The sequence below is a fragment of the Felis catus genome, chromosome B1 (genome assembly GCF_018350175.1).
Source record: "Felis catus isolate Fca126 chromosome B1, F.catus_Fca126_mat1.0, whole genome shotgun sequence".
Classification (NCBI taxonomy): Eukaryota; Metazoa; Chordata; class Mammalia; order Carnivora; family Felidae; genus Felis; species Felis catus.
Window position 1 is genome coordinate 40,818,663 of NC_058371.1, and position 20,515 is coordinate 40,839,177.

General features: G+C 36.3%; 1 protein-coding gene across 4 annotated transcripts in view; it reads left to right on the forward strand.

Moving 5' to 3' along the window:
• KAT6A (lysine acetyltransferase 6A) overlaps positions 1 to 20,515 on the forward strand; it is a 114,325-nt gene that overhangs the window by 75,092 nt on the left and 18,718 nt on the right. For all 4 annotated transcript variants that reach the window (XM_023252568.2, XM_023252569.2, XM_011281498.4 and 1 more), the window contains exon 9: positions 12,945 to 13,060. In XM_023252568.2, coding sequence (XP_023108336.2) covers positions 12,945 to 13,060 — 116 coding nt within the window. The remainder of the gene's footprint in view (positions 1 to 12,944; positions 13,061 to 20,515) is intronic.

The window sequence follows — 20,515 nt, forward strand, 5'->3', positions numbered from 1 at the left end:
GTAGTTCCTTTGAAGAACTTTTTTTACTGATTAAGTTGCAGACATAATGCTAATGTCCTTTTACTCTTACTTATTTGTGTGTATTTCCTAAAAACAAGGACGTGCTTGTACATGACCACAGTACAATCATCAAATCAGGAATTTAACACAGATAAAGTATATTATCCAACCTGGAGGTTTTATTCAAATTTTAGCAGTTATACCACTAATGTTCTTGTATAGCAAAAGGGGGAAAAGAAAACAACTTGCCCTGGTTCGTTTTATCTAGTCTATGATCATGTGTTTCACTTAGTTGTCATGTCTCCTTAGTCTCCTTTAACCTGGAACAGCTCTTCAGTCTTTATCTTTCATGATCTGGACAGTTTTGAAGTGCGCAAATCATGTATTTTGTAGACTATCCATTAGTTTGTGCTTGTTTTATGATTCATCATGATTAGATTCAGGTGATCTACTTTTGGCAGAAATACTATAGAGACGATGTGTCCTCCTCTCTGCATGATATCAGGAGGTATGTAGTATTAATTTGTCCTATTACGAATGATGTTAACTCTGATCACTTGGTTAAGGTAGTATTCTTCCTTGTTGCTTCCCTGTAAGATTATTTTCCTTCTATAAATATCTTGCAGCAATACACTTTGAAACCACGTAAATGTACCTATTATCAAACTTTTATCCACTAGATTTAGCATCCAGTGGTGATTTTTGCCTGAAACTGTTGTTTTGTTGGTTATTAAACAGATGATATTCTAATTTCATCATTCCTTTTATGTCTATTAATTGGCATTCTAGTGTAAGGAAGGTCCTTTTTTTCTTTCCATTTATTCATTTCATTTAGACTTGAAGATTCTTATGACTTATAATTTGTTGCTATTAATATTTGTTTTGATGCTTAAAATTGTTCCACATTTGGGTAGGGGAGCTTTTTCAAGCCTGCTCCTGTGTCCTTTTGACATGGCTCTGTCATTTTTTTTTTTACTTTGTCCAGTTTATTCAACTCTTTTTTTTTTAATTGAGATAACTGATATATAACATTATACTAGTTTCAGATGTACAACATAATGATTTGATTTTTTTTTTTTTTAATGTTTATTTTTGAGAGAGAGAGAGAGAATGTGTGTGCACAAGTGGGGCAGGGGCGGAGGACAGAGGATCTGAATTTGTCTCTGTGCTGACAGCAGAAAGCCCAATGCAGGGCTCGAACTCCCAAACCATGAGATCATGACCTGAGTTGGACACTTAACCAACTGAGCCATGCAGGTGCCCCAACATAATGATTCGATGTTTGTATATATAATCATTCTTACTTACCTTTGACCACAGCAATATGTTCCAGGGTCTTACTGTTCTGGCTGTCGATTTAGCCATTTCTCTAAGAATCCTTGGTTTCTTTTACTGGAGAATGTGAGTAAATGGCAGTTTTGCCCTTTCACTTGCTCAGGTCCAGTGAGGTATTATTCTTGATTTTTTTCTCTCTCTTTTTCTATCTCATACTCCATATTTAATTCATCAGGAAATCCTGATAGTTTCCACCTTCAAAATATATACAGCTTATGACTACTTCTTACCACTTCCACGTCTACTACCTTAGTCAAAGCCACCATTATTTCTTGATTGGGCTATTGTAATATCTCTATACTAATTTCCTTGCTTCTACTTTTGTCCCTCACCCCAGTCTGTAGTCCATATTCTTTATACAGGGCCGAGAGTAAATATTTTCAAACTTCAGTTGGATCATACCACTCCTCTGCACAGAAAATCTTTAATGTCTTTCAGTCTTGCTTAGAATTTTTAAAACCAAAGTCTTTATCCTTTTTTTCCCCCCCTTTTTCTTTAGACCCAGTATCATCTTTTGCCTGCCTGTTTCTTTAGCTACTCCCCTTGTTCTGGCCCTTGTTCACTCTACTCCAGCAACAGGCCTCCTGTTTCTTAGACACACCAAGCACTGTCCTGCCTGGGAGCCTTTTGTATTTACTGTTCCCTCTGCCTGGATTGCTGTTCCTCTAGTCTAGATGTCTAGTTGGCAGGGGTTGGAATAATAGGGTTGCAGAAAGAAAGATTGATAGAAAGAGTTAAAAGGGATGCTGAGGCCAAGTGGAGACAGTATAAATTTGTATCAACAGTAATCTAACTGTGTGTTTCTTGCACATTTTATTAAACTTGTGATTGTCCATGTGTATATCGGCACCATGGAAATAAACAGCTAGATATTTAAATTCTAATTGGTCCTTATTTTCATTGGCAGTGCACTAAAATTCTTAGGATGGTGGTATTTGTCCGTGAGGTTCATTCATTTAGTATTCATGTGCCTGGCATGCTATGAGAGCTGTAGGGTGAACAAAAAGACATAGACTGCTTTCACAAAGCTTTCAGTTGCATGAGTAAGACAATAGACAATCATATAAATAAATCTGTAATTACAAACTGATAGCTAATAGGAAAAAAATAAAAATGCAGCAAGAGATTATAACAGGAGCTTCCTGATCTAGATTGCTGGAGATTGGGATTCCTCTTTTAGGGAAGTAATAATTTACACAGAGACTGAAACTTAAAAGATGAGTAGAAGGTCAGCAAGGCAAAAAGCTAGAAAGAAGAAATGTTCCGGACATAAGCATACTGCTTGTGCTGAGGTACCTAAGCACTTGGTAAGTTTGAGGAACTGTAAGAAGGCCAGTATAGCTTGAGTACGATGAATAAAAAAGCCATATAAAATGAAGCTGGAGAGAGAGATTGAAGAGGTAAGTTAGGATTTGAGTTTTTATTGTAATTGTGGTAGGAAACCATTGAATGATTTCTAGCAAGGAAATAGCAGGATCATATTTACATTAAAATTTGTTTTTTCTTGGTGTGCCTGGGTGGCTCAGTCAGTTGAGCATCAGACTCTTGATTTCGGCTCAGGTTATCATCTCACGGTTTGTCAGTTTGAGCCCTGCATCGGTCTCTGTGCTGGCAGTAGGGAGTCTGCTTGGGATTCTCTCTCTCCCTCTTTCTCTGCCCTTACCCTGCTCATGTTCTTGTTCTCTCTCTCTCTCTCTCTCTCTCTCTCTCTCTGTCTCTCAAAATAAATAAATAAATTTTTTTTAAAAACGTTTTTTCCTGGCCACTATATGAAGAATGGAGTGGAATTAGGCAAGAGAAGGCACAGAAATCAATTTAGAAATCAATTTATTGGCTTTTTCAATGGTTCAACTGAAAGAAGACAGTAGCTTAGACTAGAGAGATGGCAGTGGAAATGGGAGAGAAGTGGATGGATTTAGAATATATTCTGGAGATGGAATCAGTAGAACTTGGTGATAGATTTGCCGTGTTGTTTGAGGGAGCAAGAGAACACTAGGGTTGACTCCCATGTTCTCTGACCTCATGGAATAGAGAAAGTGGGTTGAAACCAATTTTATTTTATATATTTTTTATTTTCATAGAGCTTATCATCTCGTAGGAAATGTGCCCAAAAAAGCAAATCCAGTATTTGCTTTTGAGTGATTTTATTGAGTAATTGGGTTTTGTATGGTACATTACCTAAGTCAGTCAAGAATTATTGAAATGTTTATAAAAAGGGGGCCCTATTAATTGGTTTTGATTGTTTTTTGTTTTGTTTTAGTTTCAGGAGAAGTAAGAATATCACTTACCTGGTACTGTGTTTCATTAGCTATACAATGAATATGTTCATAAAAAGAAAAAAAAAAGAGCCACCTCTGAAAATAAAAGCATGAAAAATTAGCAGTATAAGCTTTTGTTCTGGAATTTTTTTTACAGTAATCTTACGGACTTGGAGTAAATGGTTTTTTAAAGAGTTCCACCACCAAAAAGAAGCATTTGTATTTGGCTCATCTCATTGGAGCATAGCAACCTTTCTGAAATATATACAATGATTTTTACGTAAAATGTCACCAAAGAACATGTTATATTTCCATGTTAATTTTAATGCTAATTTTGAAGAGTTTATGTGTGTGTGTGTGGTTGTAGAAAGTTAACAGAGCAATTTTGAAATCTATGTGGGCTATGAAAATATTTTTTTTCTTTGCATAAAGAATTGAACATTTGTTAGAAATGGAATAAACTAGGTTCACCAAATCTCCTAACCTCATAAGGATTGTTATTATCATTTTACATATGAGGAAACCAAGACTTTTAGTTGAGTGACTTTCCTGAAGTTATGTAACTAGTAATGGCAGAAGTGGAATTTGAACCCAGGCCTGTATGGCTTCATATTTTATGCCCTTAATCATAATAATATCCATATTACCCTGTTAAAAAATGTTATGGAGGCATCAAAATCATAAGGCATGTGCATTTATGCAAGTAGGGCAAAGTACATAGGAAGACAAATAGCAAACAGTGACATAAGATTACCAGTTAATGTAAGTCATTGCTGTATTGAATGATACAGATTGTTCCATGTGGCAACAGTATATACTAAGATGAGTAAGAGCTGGTGTGATCTGAGATGATTACAGAAGAAACAGGCTTAAAGGATGATTCAGATTTAGGTAAATGGAGAGAATGAGGGCTTCCCAGATAGAGTAACCAGCATTAAGTTGAGCTTTGAGGAATTAATGACAACTGTAAATGCAAGAGACGTTGTGATTATTGGTCCCATGAGATCAACAAATACTTGTGGGCCTAATATGTGCAACTCACATTGTGGAGTTGATGTAGAAAACACAATAGCTGCTCATAAAGGTGTCACAATACAGGCAGTCCTTGCTTTGCACGTCACTGTGTTAATGGAAACATGTGCCTGTTAGAATCGTGTCCATTCTTTATACATTGCTGTGGTGACTGATATTTGATCTCAGTTTAGGTATTCTTATGTTTCAGTTAACATGGCACCATGTAAAGTAAGAACTGCTTGTGGTTTAGTTTAATACGTAAAACAGTGAACTTTTGTTGGGCATTGGTAAGAAATATATTGAATTAGTAGTATAGGGCTGAAATTTGGAGGGCTTTAAAAGCTAGAAAGAGGACATTTGTCTTGGCATGCCAGGATTTTAATGTAACCCCATGACTGCTTTTTTGTTGTTGAAATGATTTCTCTTTGGTACTGGTGAAATTAGAGATGAGGAGTGGGAGATTGTTTTAGTGTCTTAAGCCATTTGTTAAGTTACATATTAAAGGCTAGTTAATTGTATTTTGAGTTCATTCATTTGACAGTTTAGCACGGTTTTATTGAGTATTTATTAAGATCCTGGTTAAGAGCCTAGGTATTAGAAATAGCCTGAACAGATCCAAATCCTACCTCTGCTAAGTGACCTTGGTCAAACAAGTTACTTAATAGGTTTGTTGAAAGGATTAAATGAGTTGATATTTGCAAAGTGCTTAGCATGCCATTCACGTAGTGAGCACTAAATAAATGTGAGCTTCTGCTAGTTATCTTAGTGGTAAGTGCTAGAAATACTTAGATAAATAGGAAATGTGTCCCTTTTCTCCAGTTGAAGAGTCATTTATAAATAAATAAAGCCATGTGGTTAGTAATAGTATCCTTTTACTGTGTGTCAGGTACTGCATTCAACGTCATATATAAATTTTGTCATTTAGTTCAACCTTGTTACTTGTTCCTGTTTTACAGATGAAGGAACTGAAGCTTTAGAAGGATTGTCTTACCTAGAATTATATAGTTGTTGGTATCAGAGTCAATATTTGAACCCACAGTCTGACTTCTGATCCTTAACTCTTAATTTCTAGTTCATGGTCTGCTACCATAGAGATAGGCATAAGATGATATGAGAATGAACAGGAAGGCATCTGTCTAGGGATGTTAGGGGAGCCTTCATAGAAGAGGTGCTATTTGAGCAGGCTGTTGAGGGAATGAGTAAGAATTTACTATTGGGCAAAAGGAGGAAAGCATTTCAAAAAGAACAATTTGAGTGTGAGAAAGCATATTGAACCCTTGGAGCTGCATGTAGCTTGTTTGGCTGAAGTTCAAGTAAGAGATGAGATTGAAATGGTAAGGACAGACCAGATCGCAAAGTTCCCATGGTCCTTGTGAAAAAGTTTGCACTCTTTTTTAGTTACAGTAGCTCTTTAAAGTAGTTAAATAGCTCTTGAGTTGAAGACTTTTTAAAAAGAGTGACATGATTGTATTTGCTTTTAGAAAGTCAACTTCAGTGATTCGGTAAGCATTGGATTGACGACCTGGACAAGGACATCTACCAGTCTGATGATTACAGTAGTCAGAACGAGAAGTGACTAGGACTGAATGAAGGTGGAGGAGATACAGTAGCAGAGATTTTGAGAAAGATTTTAGGATAGAATGGGAAAAATATGGTGTTGGGAGTTGGGGTTGAAGGAGAGGGCAGAACCAAGTAAGCCATTGCAAGGACTATCGCTTTTACTTTGAGTTAGGTAGGAACTCTTGGAGGACTTTGAGTAGAAGAGTGACATAGGTTTTAAAGGATTACTCTGGCTTCTGTGTAGAATGAGGGGAAAATACAGAAACTGTGAGAACTTAGGAGGCTATTAGAATTATCCAAGTAAGAGATACAGTGGTTTGTATCATAGTGGTAGTGGTAGAATTGGAATTCTGATTATGTTTTGAAGGTGGTAGACCATTAGATATGCTGATGGGTTGGATGGTTATGAAAACCAGGAATCAAGGATGATGCTAGAGCACAGTTGGAGGAAGGAGTTGCTGTTTGCTGAGATGTAGAAGAATACTGGAGGAACAGGTTTGAGGGGGAAAAAAGATCAGGAGTTTGATTTTGAGCGCATTAAACTTGAGATTCCTATAAGGCATTCAGGAGAGGAGATATCAAGTCGACAGTGGGATAGTATATGTCTGAAGCTCAAAGTGCAGGTCTGGACTGAAAATTTAAATCCAGGACTTGTTAGCAAGTTGGTGGTACTAAAAGAAATGAGGCTAGATGAGGTCACCAAAGAAAAGGAGAGACCTTTGAGAAGTCCCGTTTTAGAGATTGGAGAAACTGTGAATGGCTAGGGAAGGAGGAAAAAACTTGGAGATACTGGTTCCTTACAAGCCAATTGAAACAAAATGTTTCAAGAAGGAAGGAATGGAAAATTATGCGGATAGGTCTGAGGACTGAAAATTGACCATCAGATTTAGTAACATGGAGGTAATCTTGAGAAAGTTTCCATAGTGAGGGAGGGGGAAGATGAAAATATAATTGGAACTGGTTTGAGAAAGAAAAGAGAAATTGGTTATAGAAGTAATATGGGGCTACTATTTTGAGGTAGTTTGCAGTGAAGGGGAACAGAAGGAGAATATTTGGGTGAAGATGTGAGGGCAAAAGAAGGTATCCATTTTTTTTTTTTTTAAATATGGGAGAAATAGCAGTAGTTTTTATGCTGATAGGAATGATCTAGTGGATAGAAATCTGATGATGCAAAAGAGGGAAGGGAAGATTGTTGGAATGTAAGAGAGGATGTCATCTAATGCACAGGTGAAAGCGTTGGCTTTAGATGGGAGCATAGACCATCTAGACATAATATTAAGGAAAGGTAGGCTATGTGGGCACAGAGGGTAGACATACAGATGTGGCCTTGGAAAGCTTTGGAAGTTCTCTTGTGATTGCTTCTTAGTTTTCTAGTGTAGTAGAAAGCAAAGGCATTGATTGACAGTGAAAATGGGGTAAGAGGTGTGTTGGAGGCTTAAAGAGATAGGAGAAAGTATAAAAGAATTTTTTAGGAGAATTGAGAGAGTGAATGGAGTTAGAGAACCATCAAGGGCCCGTTTGAGGTCAGTAGTTAAGAATTACAAATTACAAGTTAAGGGGCGCCTGGGTGGCTCGGTCAGTTAAGCAACCGACTTCGGCTCAGGTCATGATCTCCCAGTTTGTGAGTTCGAGCCCTGAGTCAGGCTCTGTGCTGACAGCTCAGAGCCTGGAGCCTGCTTCGGATTCTTGTGTCTCCCTCTCTCTCTCAGCTCCTCCCCCACTCGTGCTCTCTCTCTCCTTCAAAAATAAACATTAAAAAAATTAAAAAAAAAAAAGAATTACAAATTGAGGGGTGCCTGGGTGGCTCAGTTGGTTAGGCGTCCAGCTTAGGCTCACATCATGATCTTGTGGTCCGTGGGTTCGAGCCCCGCATCAGGTTCTATGCTGACAGCTCAGAGCCTGGAGCCTGCTTCCTGTTCTTTGTCTTCCTCTCTCTCTCTGCCGCTTCCCCGCTCGCAGATTCTGTCTCTCTCTCTCTTTCATAAGTAAATAAACATTAAAAAAATTTTTTTTAAAAATTACAAATTGAGTCTAGTCAATTTGTTCTGTGTTTTTCTCTGACCATATCCAGATGTTGGATTATGTGGAGAACTGAATTTAACGAGAGTTGGGATTTTGTTGTTGAATTGGGAGAATATCAGGGAAGTTAAGGATATATGTAGGCAAAGATGAAGTACAGTAAAAGACCTTGGAATTTAAGCTGGATAAAGAGAAGGAGGGCATATGGAGAGTGAAAAACTGGTAGATCATTGGATTATAGGTCCTGTGGAAAGAAGGGGTAAGAGGGTTAAAGACAAAATCCTAGATTTTAATCAGTATTTAACGGTAAAGCAAAGGAGATGTCTAAGTGTAGACGAACAAAAGAGACATAGGAGAAGAAAGAGAAGAAGTAGCCTGGAATCACATCTACAGTTCTGAGATCTGGAATCCTGAAGCCTTAACAAAAAATTACTGTGGCAATACATTGTTGTACAACCATCACCATCATCAGTCTCCAGAATTTGTCTTCCCAGACTGAAACTCTGTACCCAATATACCATAATTTCCCATTCCTCCTTTGCCCATCCTCTGGCAATCACTATTCTACTTTGTGATTTTGAATTTACTGTAGGTAGGTCTCAGTGGAATCATAAAATATTTGTCCCTTTCTGGCTTATTTTACTTCGCATAACTTCTGTAAGGTTCATCCGTGTTGTAGCATGTGTCAAAATTCCCTTACCAGAATTTATATATATATCACTTGATATATGTATATACCATGAACGTTTATGCATTCATCTGATGGACACTTGAATTCCTTTTACCTTTTGGCTGTTGTGAATAATGCTGCTGTGAACATGGGTGGACAAATACCTGTTGAGTCTCTGCTTTCAGTTCTTTTATATATTGCTGGTTCACATGAAAATTCCGTTTAATTTTTTTTGAGGAACTGCCATACTGTTTTCCACAGTGCCTGCATCATTTTACATTTCCACCAGCACTGCTCAAGAGTTCTAGTTTTTCCACATCCTCTCCAACATTTGTTATTTTGTTTTTGTTTTGTTTTTTTGATAATATCCATTGTAGTAGGTGTGAAGTGGTATATCTCAAATGCATTTGCATTTCTCTAATGATAGTGATTTTGAGCATCTTTTCATGTGCTTACTGGCCATCTGTATATCTTCTTTGGAGAATGGAAAAAATTATAATTCATTTTGCAGTAAGATCTCATTTACCTAAACAGAACTGTTGGCAAAACATGGTGTTAACTGACATGAAATTATACATATTCTTTACTTACCCCATTTAATGTGAATATTTCCTATGCTTTGCTAAAGAAATACTAGTTTGTCTGATTATGGAGTGTTGCCCCAAATCCTACTGGGATTTCAGATACATATATAATACTTCTCTAACATTAGAAAAATTCAAGATTCCAAAGCACATTCTGTGTGAAGGGTTTTGGATAAGAGTCTGAACTTGTAGATTCACTTCTTTGGATTTCAGATACATATGTAATACTTCTCTAACATTAGAAAAATTCAAGATTCCAAAGCACATTTTGTACCAAGGGTTTTGGATAAGAGTCTGTGAACTTGTAGCTTCACTTCTTTGGAAAACTGAATTCCCGTTCTAAAAACCGTAAACAGAACTTTTGGAATTCAAAACATTAATTAATTGAGGGCAGTGCATCCTTTGTATCTCACCCCTCCCATTTTGTTCTTTTCTGTCTTTATTCTTTACTGTTCATGCTGCTTTCCTGAAGTTTTTTGCCTCTTAACTTCTCTGAGCCTTTTTCCCCATCTATGAAGTGGACATATTGTTTTCTACTTTGAGGAACAGATTGTGGGGATTAAATGAGATAAACAATATAAGGCATAGAGTCTGGCATAGTATCTGCTCCACAAATGCCGATTCTCTTTATTCTCTTTTTTCATGCTGTCTCCATTTGGGAGCATGTGAACTCATCCTTACATATCTCTTTCATCATGCAACTTCTGATCCCTAATGAACAGAATTATTTTTTATTACAGTGTTTCTATAGGAAAATGTTCAGATACTAGAAGACATCTCTTTTCTCTACACTTCACATTCTGATACTAATAATAAGGGTATAGTCCTACCCTCTATTCCCACTTCAAAATGCCATTTTCCCATGAGAAATGGAAAGGGTAGGCCAAGGGGGAGCTATCTAATGGAAGGCAAGAGGAAAGGAGCAGAACTGTGTCAAGATCAGTTGTAGATCAGTTGTAATCTTCATGTTTGTACCAATCTGGACTTGGAGGGGACTCTGGAAGAGTTGCTTCTATACATTGGAAATTGGAATTAGATCAGCCATTTAGTGGAGGTGGAGTTTTTGCAGAACAGTAAATTTTCTTATAAACTCCTACTAATAAAAGTTTTATTATCTAGAATAGGCATATGTAAAGTTATCTTTTGGTTTAACCCAATTATTAGTGCATTTAGTGCCCCCCGCCCCTTGCTTTCTTATATTGAAAGCTCCATTCTGGCCAGGAATGTATGTCATCCTTTCAAGATGTTGGCATATTCAAATGAAAAGGAGGCACAGAGTGTGGCAGAATTCTAGTTAAAAGTTTTAAATATTATTTTTGTGCTCTACTGCTTTGGAAACCTTCATGTTTAATGAGAGAGTATTTGGCTGAAATTTAAAAATAAAATGACCTAGGAGAAGTGATGTTGTAATTTAGATCAGGCAGTCTGATTTTGGCAAGGACTGGGTTAACGAGTGGTTTGGATGCACCTGTTGCTTCCTCACCGCAGAGAGCCTTTGTTAACTTACCTTAGTGAATGGAAACACAGCAACACACTGGCTCTTGAGGCTTTCACAAGGGAGTTAGAGATGGTGGTGGAGGACAGAGGTGGATGAGCGCATGAGCCAGACATTTCGTAGTGCAAAAAGGTGAGGATAGGTGAAGGCAGTGGGGGAAATCTGTGAATCTAGTTCTACACAGACTCTCTTAGTTGCGGTGATGTGCAAACAGTTATACTGGAACTGGATATCCACTTTCACATCGGGCATCCGCCTGGAGGAGCGATGGGCAGCTGATGGGAAAGCCCTCAAAGAACAGGCAGTGCTGTGGCAGGTGCATCTTCTTCAACTTTTGTGCTTTCTATTTGATCAGGAAGTTGGATTTGTTTTCTGATACTTGGTCATTCTGATATGTTCTATTCTTATTGTTTTGAGCCTTGAAGATAGGTTAAAAGTTGCTACTTTATGAATTATAATACTTGATTCTGGAATGTAGTTTAAAGAACAGTGTTTTTAAAGCCTTTTTACAAAGTTCTATTTTGGTTTTGAGAAATGAAAAAATCTAATTTTAACCCTGTCTTGTATTTGGTTTTAATGGTTTTTGCATTTGGGAGAGTCCCAGTATTCCTTGGCATCATAACACAATTGATCCAACTAATAGATGTTTGTCTTTGTTTTGAGATGTCTGAGGAAGAGGTTGAGGTTTCTCACCTGGCTGTACTCCAGTATGAAACCGGAGATAAGTCCCTTGGCCTTTTTATAAAAGGGAATGGTTAGAAAGGCCAGGGAGAGTTCTCATGAGTTGTAGTGAAGAGGCTTCTTCCTTAAATGAATTTACATAAATAGAAAATACCTGGTCTCTTTAATTTTGTTAGAAAGTGTGTGTGTGTGTGTGTGTGTGTGTGTGTGTGTGTGTGTGTGTGTCTGTCTGTCTGTCTGTCTGTCTATGGTCTCCAGTGAGACTCTTAATATATTATCTCTGGTTTTTAAAGCATAAAATTGAAGGATAATATTTATTCTTTTGATGAAGAGTTATTAATACTGGATTAGGCTAAATTCTAACTCTTTTTCTTAAGTCAGTGTTAATGTTAAATCTTAAAAATGAGTTTTTACAGAGTATTCATGATAAATGTGCATATAGTGCATACGTAATACACTCACCTATGTGTATTTATATATGAATCTATTCCTGTATTGGTTGTAGAGCAAATCAAATTGCTCTTGAATTTAAGGTTTTAAAACTTGATCTTTGTGCTTGTCAGTAATGTCTTGTATTTAAATTGCTGGTGTGGACGTCATAAAGGCTTTACAAATTATTCTTCTTTTAGATAGTATAGTTCAGGTTATTGCAGGGATGGGGGCATCGAGATTGTTTTCATTATAAACAGAAGGCAGATAAAAGGGATAACAGTATGTGTATAACAGTATTTTTTCCCTTTGGTTTAAATCTATAAAGAGCTACTAATGAAGGGAATTTTAGTGTAAAATGAATGGACTCTTTTGATACTTGTTTTGTCATATTCTTCTAATACTATCTACTTTCCCAAACCAGAAAGTCATTCTTTTCTCTGTGTGCATACATGTTTAGTAGGTCGTTTCTGTTGTCAGGTGAGGGAGGCACTGTATGTATGACGTGGGCGAGTGTGCAGAGTTCCCTCTTCCTCCTTGTTAAAAATTATGCTTTATCTTCTGTCCCCAAATGCCAGAAGTTTCTCTTTAATAACTAAGTCATTAGGGAAGTAAATTTAAATGCGGAAAATATTAGCAGTATTATTAAATATGGAATATGCAATGAGACCAACTGCATTTGGTTCTAAAAGATTTATTAGCATTTTTGTTCTTCATTAAAGTACCCTGTTTACAAAGAATAAGACCGCTTATTTCAAAACTTGTTAGCTTATTTCTGGCTTTTTTTGTTCTTCTGTGGAATCCTAAGAAGATGTTTAGTTTCAGATTTTTTTTTTTTTATATCTGTCTCAGTGTATTTAATTTAGCTAACTTTTGTGATGTATTTTTTGACTGCACAGAAAGTTGGAGTGACTGGTCCCCCTGATCCACAAGTTCGCTGTCCCTCTGTCATTGAGTTTGGGAAGTATGAAATTCACACCTGGTACTCCTCCCCATATCCTCAAGAATACTCAAGGTATGTTTTGAGAGACCCTTTACCTTCTGTTTTTAGATTCATAGAACTCCCAACACTAGATCTTGAGGACATTTTAGTCTGGCTCATCTTTATATATTTGAGGAAACTGGTGGCTTTTAAATGTCCATAGTAACAGGATATTTTGGCAGCCACTTAAACCCAGTTGGCTTTAGATTTTCTTTTTTCTTTTCTGTAACCTGTCCAAAGCTTTTATTTAAAGTTGGAAACCTGACGCGTGGTCACAATGACAAGGGGAACATTTTTTCTTTAAGAGAAATTTGCCTTCATACTTCACACTAAGAATTGGAGAGAGATTCTTACAAGTTTTACTGGGTAGCCATTTATCTAAATTTTTATGATTTAACAAACCTAGTGAATGGTTTGTTTTCCCAGAAATACTTGGATAAATGGTATACAGTTATGTTACATGTAAATAGCTTGGGTTTCCTGACATTAAAAAGTCATCAGTCACCAGCTTTTTGGGATGAGGCAGCATGTTTAGTGAAGCCAAATTGGTTTCATGACTCAGTTCTGACATTCATAAGCTGTATAACCTTAGAAGTTACCCAACTAGTCTGTACCTCAGTTTCCTCATCTGCAGAATGGGGATAAAAATAGTATTTACCTCATAGGGTTTATTTTGAGCACTGAGTTAAAACATGTAAATTGCTTAGAAAATGATTAAGTGCTCAAAAATGGCAGGTATTTTTTTTTTCCTTTAGGGTTGAAATTAAAAGAGTTGGAAAGTAAGATTTGGTCAAAAAATTAAACTTTGACATGTGACAGCTTACATTAATGTTCTCTTTAATCTGTAAACTACTTATATCTCAAGTTTCTCATTTAGCAGAGTGTTGTGAGGAATAATAAGTGCTCTGTGAGTTAAACATATGTTCAGAGTACTCTCGTTATTTGGCTTTTTACCTGTCTAGTAACACTGCTAGTCTAAGACATTAGCAAAACTAATTATAATGACATTAATTTATTTAGTACTTTACAGTATACAGAGATCTTTAACATGGGTTATTACCAGAAGCTGGGAATAAGCCAGTATATTTGTTAAAAAACTAAAACTCAGTATTGTTCTTACTTTTTCTGTCCGTGTAATTTGATAGTTGGTTTCCAAACCTAAGCAGAAGTAGAAAAAAAAATGAGTGAGAATGTTGCTATAGACATAGACCTCAGTGACCCCCCCCCCCCAAAAAAAAAAGAGAAAGCAAAATTTCAGGAAACTAACACACAAGTTTATAAAACAGCAACTGAGAGCCAATTATCATAAGGTCAGTTAACCCCGAACACTATGTTAGATCTTTAAGGCAGCATTCTATTTATATCCTGGGATAACAACAATTAATATGAGTTTGTTAAAAGAATATTAAATTATATTTATTGGTGATTATGTATTTATATTTATATATGTTAAAAGAGGGCAGGAAATTCCTCAACTACCTACAGAGCTCAGGTACTCAAGGCAGTTCCTCAGGAGTTCTGGATAGCCAGAGAATTACAGGATCAATAAGAAATATGCTGAAGAATTAATTTCTTCATCAGGTTTAAAGTAAATTATTATTATAATTTATTTAGTGAGCTCTTTGCAAGCTATTCAAATCAAAAAAGCATGCTCAACTTAGGCAACAAAAGTTTGTTCAACATGTGCATATATCAACTGTTGCACGGATTGTGGTACAGATAGACTGAAACTGTTGGCACCTTGACTCTTGTACTCAAGGGGAGGAGAGGAAATTGACTTAGAAATGGAACTAGAGGGCCAGCCTCAGCACGCACTTTTAAGAGAGTAATGAGAATGTAACCGTGAGGTTGTTGTCTTCTGAGATATGAAAAGGTTTCATTAAAAATGTTGCTTTTTATTCTGATTAGATTGTCACTAGAACCTGATTCTTAATAAGATTTGAGGGAATTGGTTATCAGCTTATTCTTAATAAGCATTGCAGGCAGAAAAATAAATAACCACTAAGTAGGAATCATAGCAGACGGCAGCAGTGTGATAAGAACTGTAAAATTTATCAACTTTCTTAAATAAAATTTTAGACATTTTCTGTACATTTCCTTATTCTTTGTGCCGTGTTCCAAGAAAATATTCTGTAGTTTAATAGGTTCTTTAGTAATTATGACTTTTTCTCTATTCATAATTATCTTAGTTACATTGAAAAAATTCATATATTGGGGTGCCTGGGTGGCTCAGTCAGTTAAGCGTCTGACTTCAGCTCAGGTCATGATCTCGTGGTTTGTGAGATCGAGCCCTGCGTCGGGCTCTGTGCTGACAGCTCAGAGCCTGGAGCCTGCTTTGGATTCTGTGTCTCCCTCTCTTTCTGCCCCTCCCCTGCTCATGCTCTTTCTGTCTCAAAAATAAATAAAACATTAAAAAAAAGAAAAAACCATATGTCTAATTTAAACGAGTTTAGGCTTGTTTTACTTCTGAGTTCTATTAAAATTGAGTTGGCTAAAATGTTTAGAACTCTTAATGTTTTCCAAATAATAAACTTATATCCTTACTTTGTTAATGACTACTTACTATTCTTTGCCAAATTCTAAGTTATTTTTTTGTTGTTAAAGGTTTTAAGGACTTTTTTAAAAATTCAAAATCCCAAAGCATGCAAAAACAGAACAATTGGGGCAAATGAAAAAGAAAAGATCTCAGTGTACTTGTGTGGGTCAGTCGGTTAAGCGTCTGACTCTTGGTTTCAGCTCAGGTCATGCTTTCACAGTTTGTGAGTTTGAGCCCCACGTCGGGCTCTGTGCTGATGGTGTGAAACCTGCTTGGGGTTCTCTCTCTCTCCCAAAATAAGTAAATAAACTTAAAAAAAAAGAAAAAGAATCCCAAAAGGATATTCTTTTGGGAAGTGGGATTATGCGTTATTTCCCATAATATCCAGATATTTATGTGTGCATTGTATATGAAGTAATCTTGCATCCCTGACTTAAAAAAAGCAAAACAAAACAAAACAAAATCAACAACAGTGAAGCAGTAATGCTACTTTATGTGGAGCAGTATGATTAAGTCTTAGACATTGAATAGTATAAACCAGAGTTTTAACCCTAAGTTTCTCCAACAGGGCTGTGTGATGCTCATACATGGCAGACAGGTTCATAGCGAGCCCCACTCTGCCAATAAAACATGACATGGATGGGCTGAAGGCAAGAGTAACTGTGATCATGGGATATCCTCTACTCCCGAGTTGTTTAGAACTTAACTTTATAATAACGTTTTTACAGTAAGATCATTAAAATCCTAAAGGATGGGTTCTATATAACTGAGTAGCTTAGGAAGTTTCCTCTCCCTTTTGATCCTGTTCCTGACTTGATTTGATGCATAGATTATGTACAGCCTCAGTTACTAACGACCAACATCCTTAAGGTCTTTGGATGACTGTTAAATGATGAAGTAAAATGAATGAAAGGAGAATAAAATTATTCATAGTCTTAATCATAAATTAATAGTATCTTTAGTTATCATCATTGAGCGTGGTACTGGACTAAATATCTCTGGAATAATTCTGTATAGAGGTGGATATTACTCTCTTCATTTTCCAGACCAGGGCCCAGTAAACATACTCAAGACCATGCAGTTTCCAAGTAGCAGGACCAGGATTTAATCTCACTTTTCTCTTACCACATTGCCATAGCTTTTAACCACTGAGCTTGTGCTGCTCCATATAGCATCTGTGTGTCTGCCTTGATCTCACATAGCTTGTACCATAATCTTTTATTTAAGTAATATTTGATAGAATTTTTATTAAAACTTTACTGCAGGTGGACCTCTTATAAAGGCCACACAAATTGCTACTATCTTGGACAATGTTCAGAAGCTAAGAAGATACTGTAGGAATTCCTGGGAAGAGTATTTGTATCATCTTAGAAGTAAGGGAAGCAATGCTTCTAAAGCACACATAGCTGCAGCCTAGTCCTGACTTCACAGGTGAGGGTGTCAGCAGAGTGGCTGACTTAGAATAAACTTTAGGTATGGAGGCTACATCCCATGATGCAGTTGATCTGGGCAACCATACACCTATTTGATAGTCAAGGACTAGGGCTGTCAGGAAGACAGTGACAAAAAGCAGCAGCCATCTTTAGGGTTAAGAGTATTCATACTCTATGACTATACTTCATTTGATGTGATCTCATGTTCTTCCTATATATTTTTTCAACAAGGAAACTTCAGCCATTTGTACTGTTAAAACTCCTGGAAAAACAAAATGTTTTATTATCAGATGATTCCCTTTAGACTAATAGTGTCATTCCAGTGGGCTTGGTTATAATAAAGTAAGAGGCTTTTAAAATGTTTTCAGCAAGAGCTGAATTGGAGTAAAGTAGATTATGATATTTGCTTTTACTTTGTTATTTTTCAAATACTAAGATTTGCTAAAGTTTTTTTTTTTTATCAAGAAAATGTCATACATCTTGCTATTCCAAGGAAATAGCATGAACTTAAAATTCACCAGATAAGACTTGGCAGTAATTTTCTTATAGGTTTCATTGCTTCCTGTGTTTTCTTGAACAACTTGCTTACTACAAGAACTTTAAAAATTAGACCTTCTTTCATAGGCCTTAGGAAATAAGCTGTACTTTATTTTCATGTCTTTGTACCAAGACGCAAAAGTTAAATTGGATGCTTTTAAAGTTGGCATTTATCTTTAGCATAATCTAGAAATTTTAGTTGTCTGTCACTCCTCTTTCCCTTCCTTTTTTCCCAGGATTTTATCTATGTTTCTCAGATTCACATTGTAGGGAATATTTAGTTGTAATATTTAGGTCTCAAAGTGAAACTGTGTTCATGGATTCTTCTATGTCTTCATGTTGCAGCAAGTTAAAATTGCTCATTGAAAATTTAGCACAGGTAAATAAAGGTAAGCAGTAGAGTAGTTGGAGGGAGGAGGATGCCTTTAATTACATAGGGAGAATTACCTTCCACCTTCCTTTTTAAGAAGAAATTATTCAAAATCCACATATTCAGTAAAACAATCTGGCAGTTGTGGGTCAGCTCTGAGACTCAGGATATCTAGTGCCCACATTAATGATGAAGTTTATAATTGCAGCCATTTCCTTTGGTGATTTTTTTTTTTTTTTTTTTTTTTTTTTTTAGTTCTGGTTGGTAAGGAAGGAAAAAGCTCAGGGCGCCGGGGTTCCTCAGTCTGTTAAGCAACGACTCTTGATGATCTCATGGTCATGATCTCATGGTTTGTGAGATCGAGTCCTGCATTGGGCTCTGTGCTGACAACATGAAGCCTGCTTGGGATTCTATCACTCCCTCTCTCTCTGCCCTTCCCCTCTCTTGCTCTTTCTCTCAAAATAAACCTTAAAAAAGGGGGGGGAGGGGGAAGCCATCTATCTCACTGCCCTTCCTTCTGTGAGTAGTGGAATTTGAAGCAACATGCAAAGGAAGTAAGCACAGTTGCCTAGGAAACCTTTCTTTTTCATGCCCTTGGTTCCTGTTTCTTGACTTCAGTTTATGATGTCATTTATTATTTGTTTTACTCAGTACCTTATTTTGGAATGACTTTTGTATTAATGATATAGTTTCGAGTTGTATTGGTCTAATATGAGAGATGTTGGAAAACAGTATTAGATATTGTAGAGACTTAGAAATATTATACTGAAATAGTTCCCTCGAAGCTTTTAGTGCACTGAATGGCAGTTTTCACCCTTATTTGAGCATGAAACACTTATTACATACAGGACTTGTGTTTCCGTAAATACACCTTGGCAAAGGCCTTGGTTGAATGTCAGATGTTTTCAGATAAAGTATAATTAAGTTTTAAAAGTGGCCTCCTGGGGCACCTGGGTGGCTCAGTCCATTAAGCGGCCAACTTCAGCTCAGGTCATGATGTCACAGTTAGTGGGTTCAAGCCCCTCATCGGGCTCTGTGCTGACAGTGCAGAGCCTGGAGCCTGCTTTAGATACTGTGTCTCCCTCTCCCTCTGCCCCTCCCTAACTCGTGCTCTCTCTGTCTCTCAAAAAATGAATGAAAAAAAAAGTCTGTCTCTCAAAAAAATGAATGAAAAAAAAAAACGTTAAAAAATGTGGCTTCCAAAGTGGTACTTGAAAAAATAGTGTGGTCTTGACACTTTAACAAGTTAGACCTTTTGTGTGTTAATCTTTTCTTTAATTCCATTGTAATCTTTTTAAAGCATAGCTGTCCAAACTGATAGCAACTAAATTAATGAGGTTTATTAAAATTTCCTTCAGCCTCAATACTTATTTGAGAGACAAATTTATTTGGATTATATATTTTGTCATCATATCCAGTATTTTTGTGCATGTAGTTTTTAAAGATAGTATCAGATCTCCGATTACCAAGGCATGACCAGTTCTGGACACACACAGTTCAGGATGCAGGGAAGTCTGTGTGCTGAGGATAAATGAAGTGTGTATTTTATAATAGAAGAGCCATGTGGTCTTCTGGATTAGACTAAAACCAGGTATAAATTTTAATTAGGTTATATTCCTTCTTACGAACTAATCCAGTCACTTTCTTGCCTAGCTCCTCATAAAAGGAACATTGTAAAGAAGAAGTCCTGTTAAATTATTGCTAAAATAGCAATACTGTTGTATAAATACAAATTAATACTAGAATATCTGAAAGATTAATTTGAACTTTTATTTCATTTGTTGAATAATAGACTTTTAAGTTACAGGATGTAATATGATATTTAACCAGAGGAAAAGCCAGAATTTCAGGGGTTTCATAAGGAAGGAGGTAGTGCAGTATGTCCTAACTTGAAAAAACATAATCATTATTACATTTTTATACTTAAAAAGATAATATAAAATCTGCTTTTATAGTACCCACCCTATATCCGTTTTACTCAGCATTCTGTCCCTAGTGCATTTAGCACAAGGCCTAACACACTGTAGTATAGTTGACCCTTGAACAGCACTACAGTTAGGGGCCCCAACCTGTGCAGTCAGAAATTCATGTATAACCTTTGTCTCCCCAAAAACTTAACTAGTACTAATAGCTTCCTGTTGACCAGAAGCCTTACCAATAGTATAAACAGTCAATTGACACATAATTTGTATTAAATGCCCCATATATTATATTCTTACAATAAAAATAAAGTAAGCTAGACAGAAGAAAATGTTAAGAAAATCATAAAATACATTTACAGTACTGTACTGTGTTTACCAAGAAAAATCCACTTATAAGTGGACCCATGCAGTTCAAACCCATGTTGTTCAGAGATCAGTGGTATTTAACAAATGTGTATTTTCTTAAAAAAAAAAAAAAAAAAAAAAAAAAAAAAAAAAAAAAAAAGAATCAAATAAAGAACCAAAGAAAATATATAGCTTGACAAAATCTTCTTAGTGGTGTGTTTTGAAGGTAGACTTTATTTTATACTTACTAGAGATTATCAAGGAGGGGAGAATATGAGATTTTCATTGTCTGCCAGGTGGGTAGCTTTTAAGAAGACTAGGAATTACTAGTCTGATAGGAAGAGC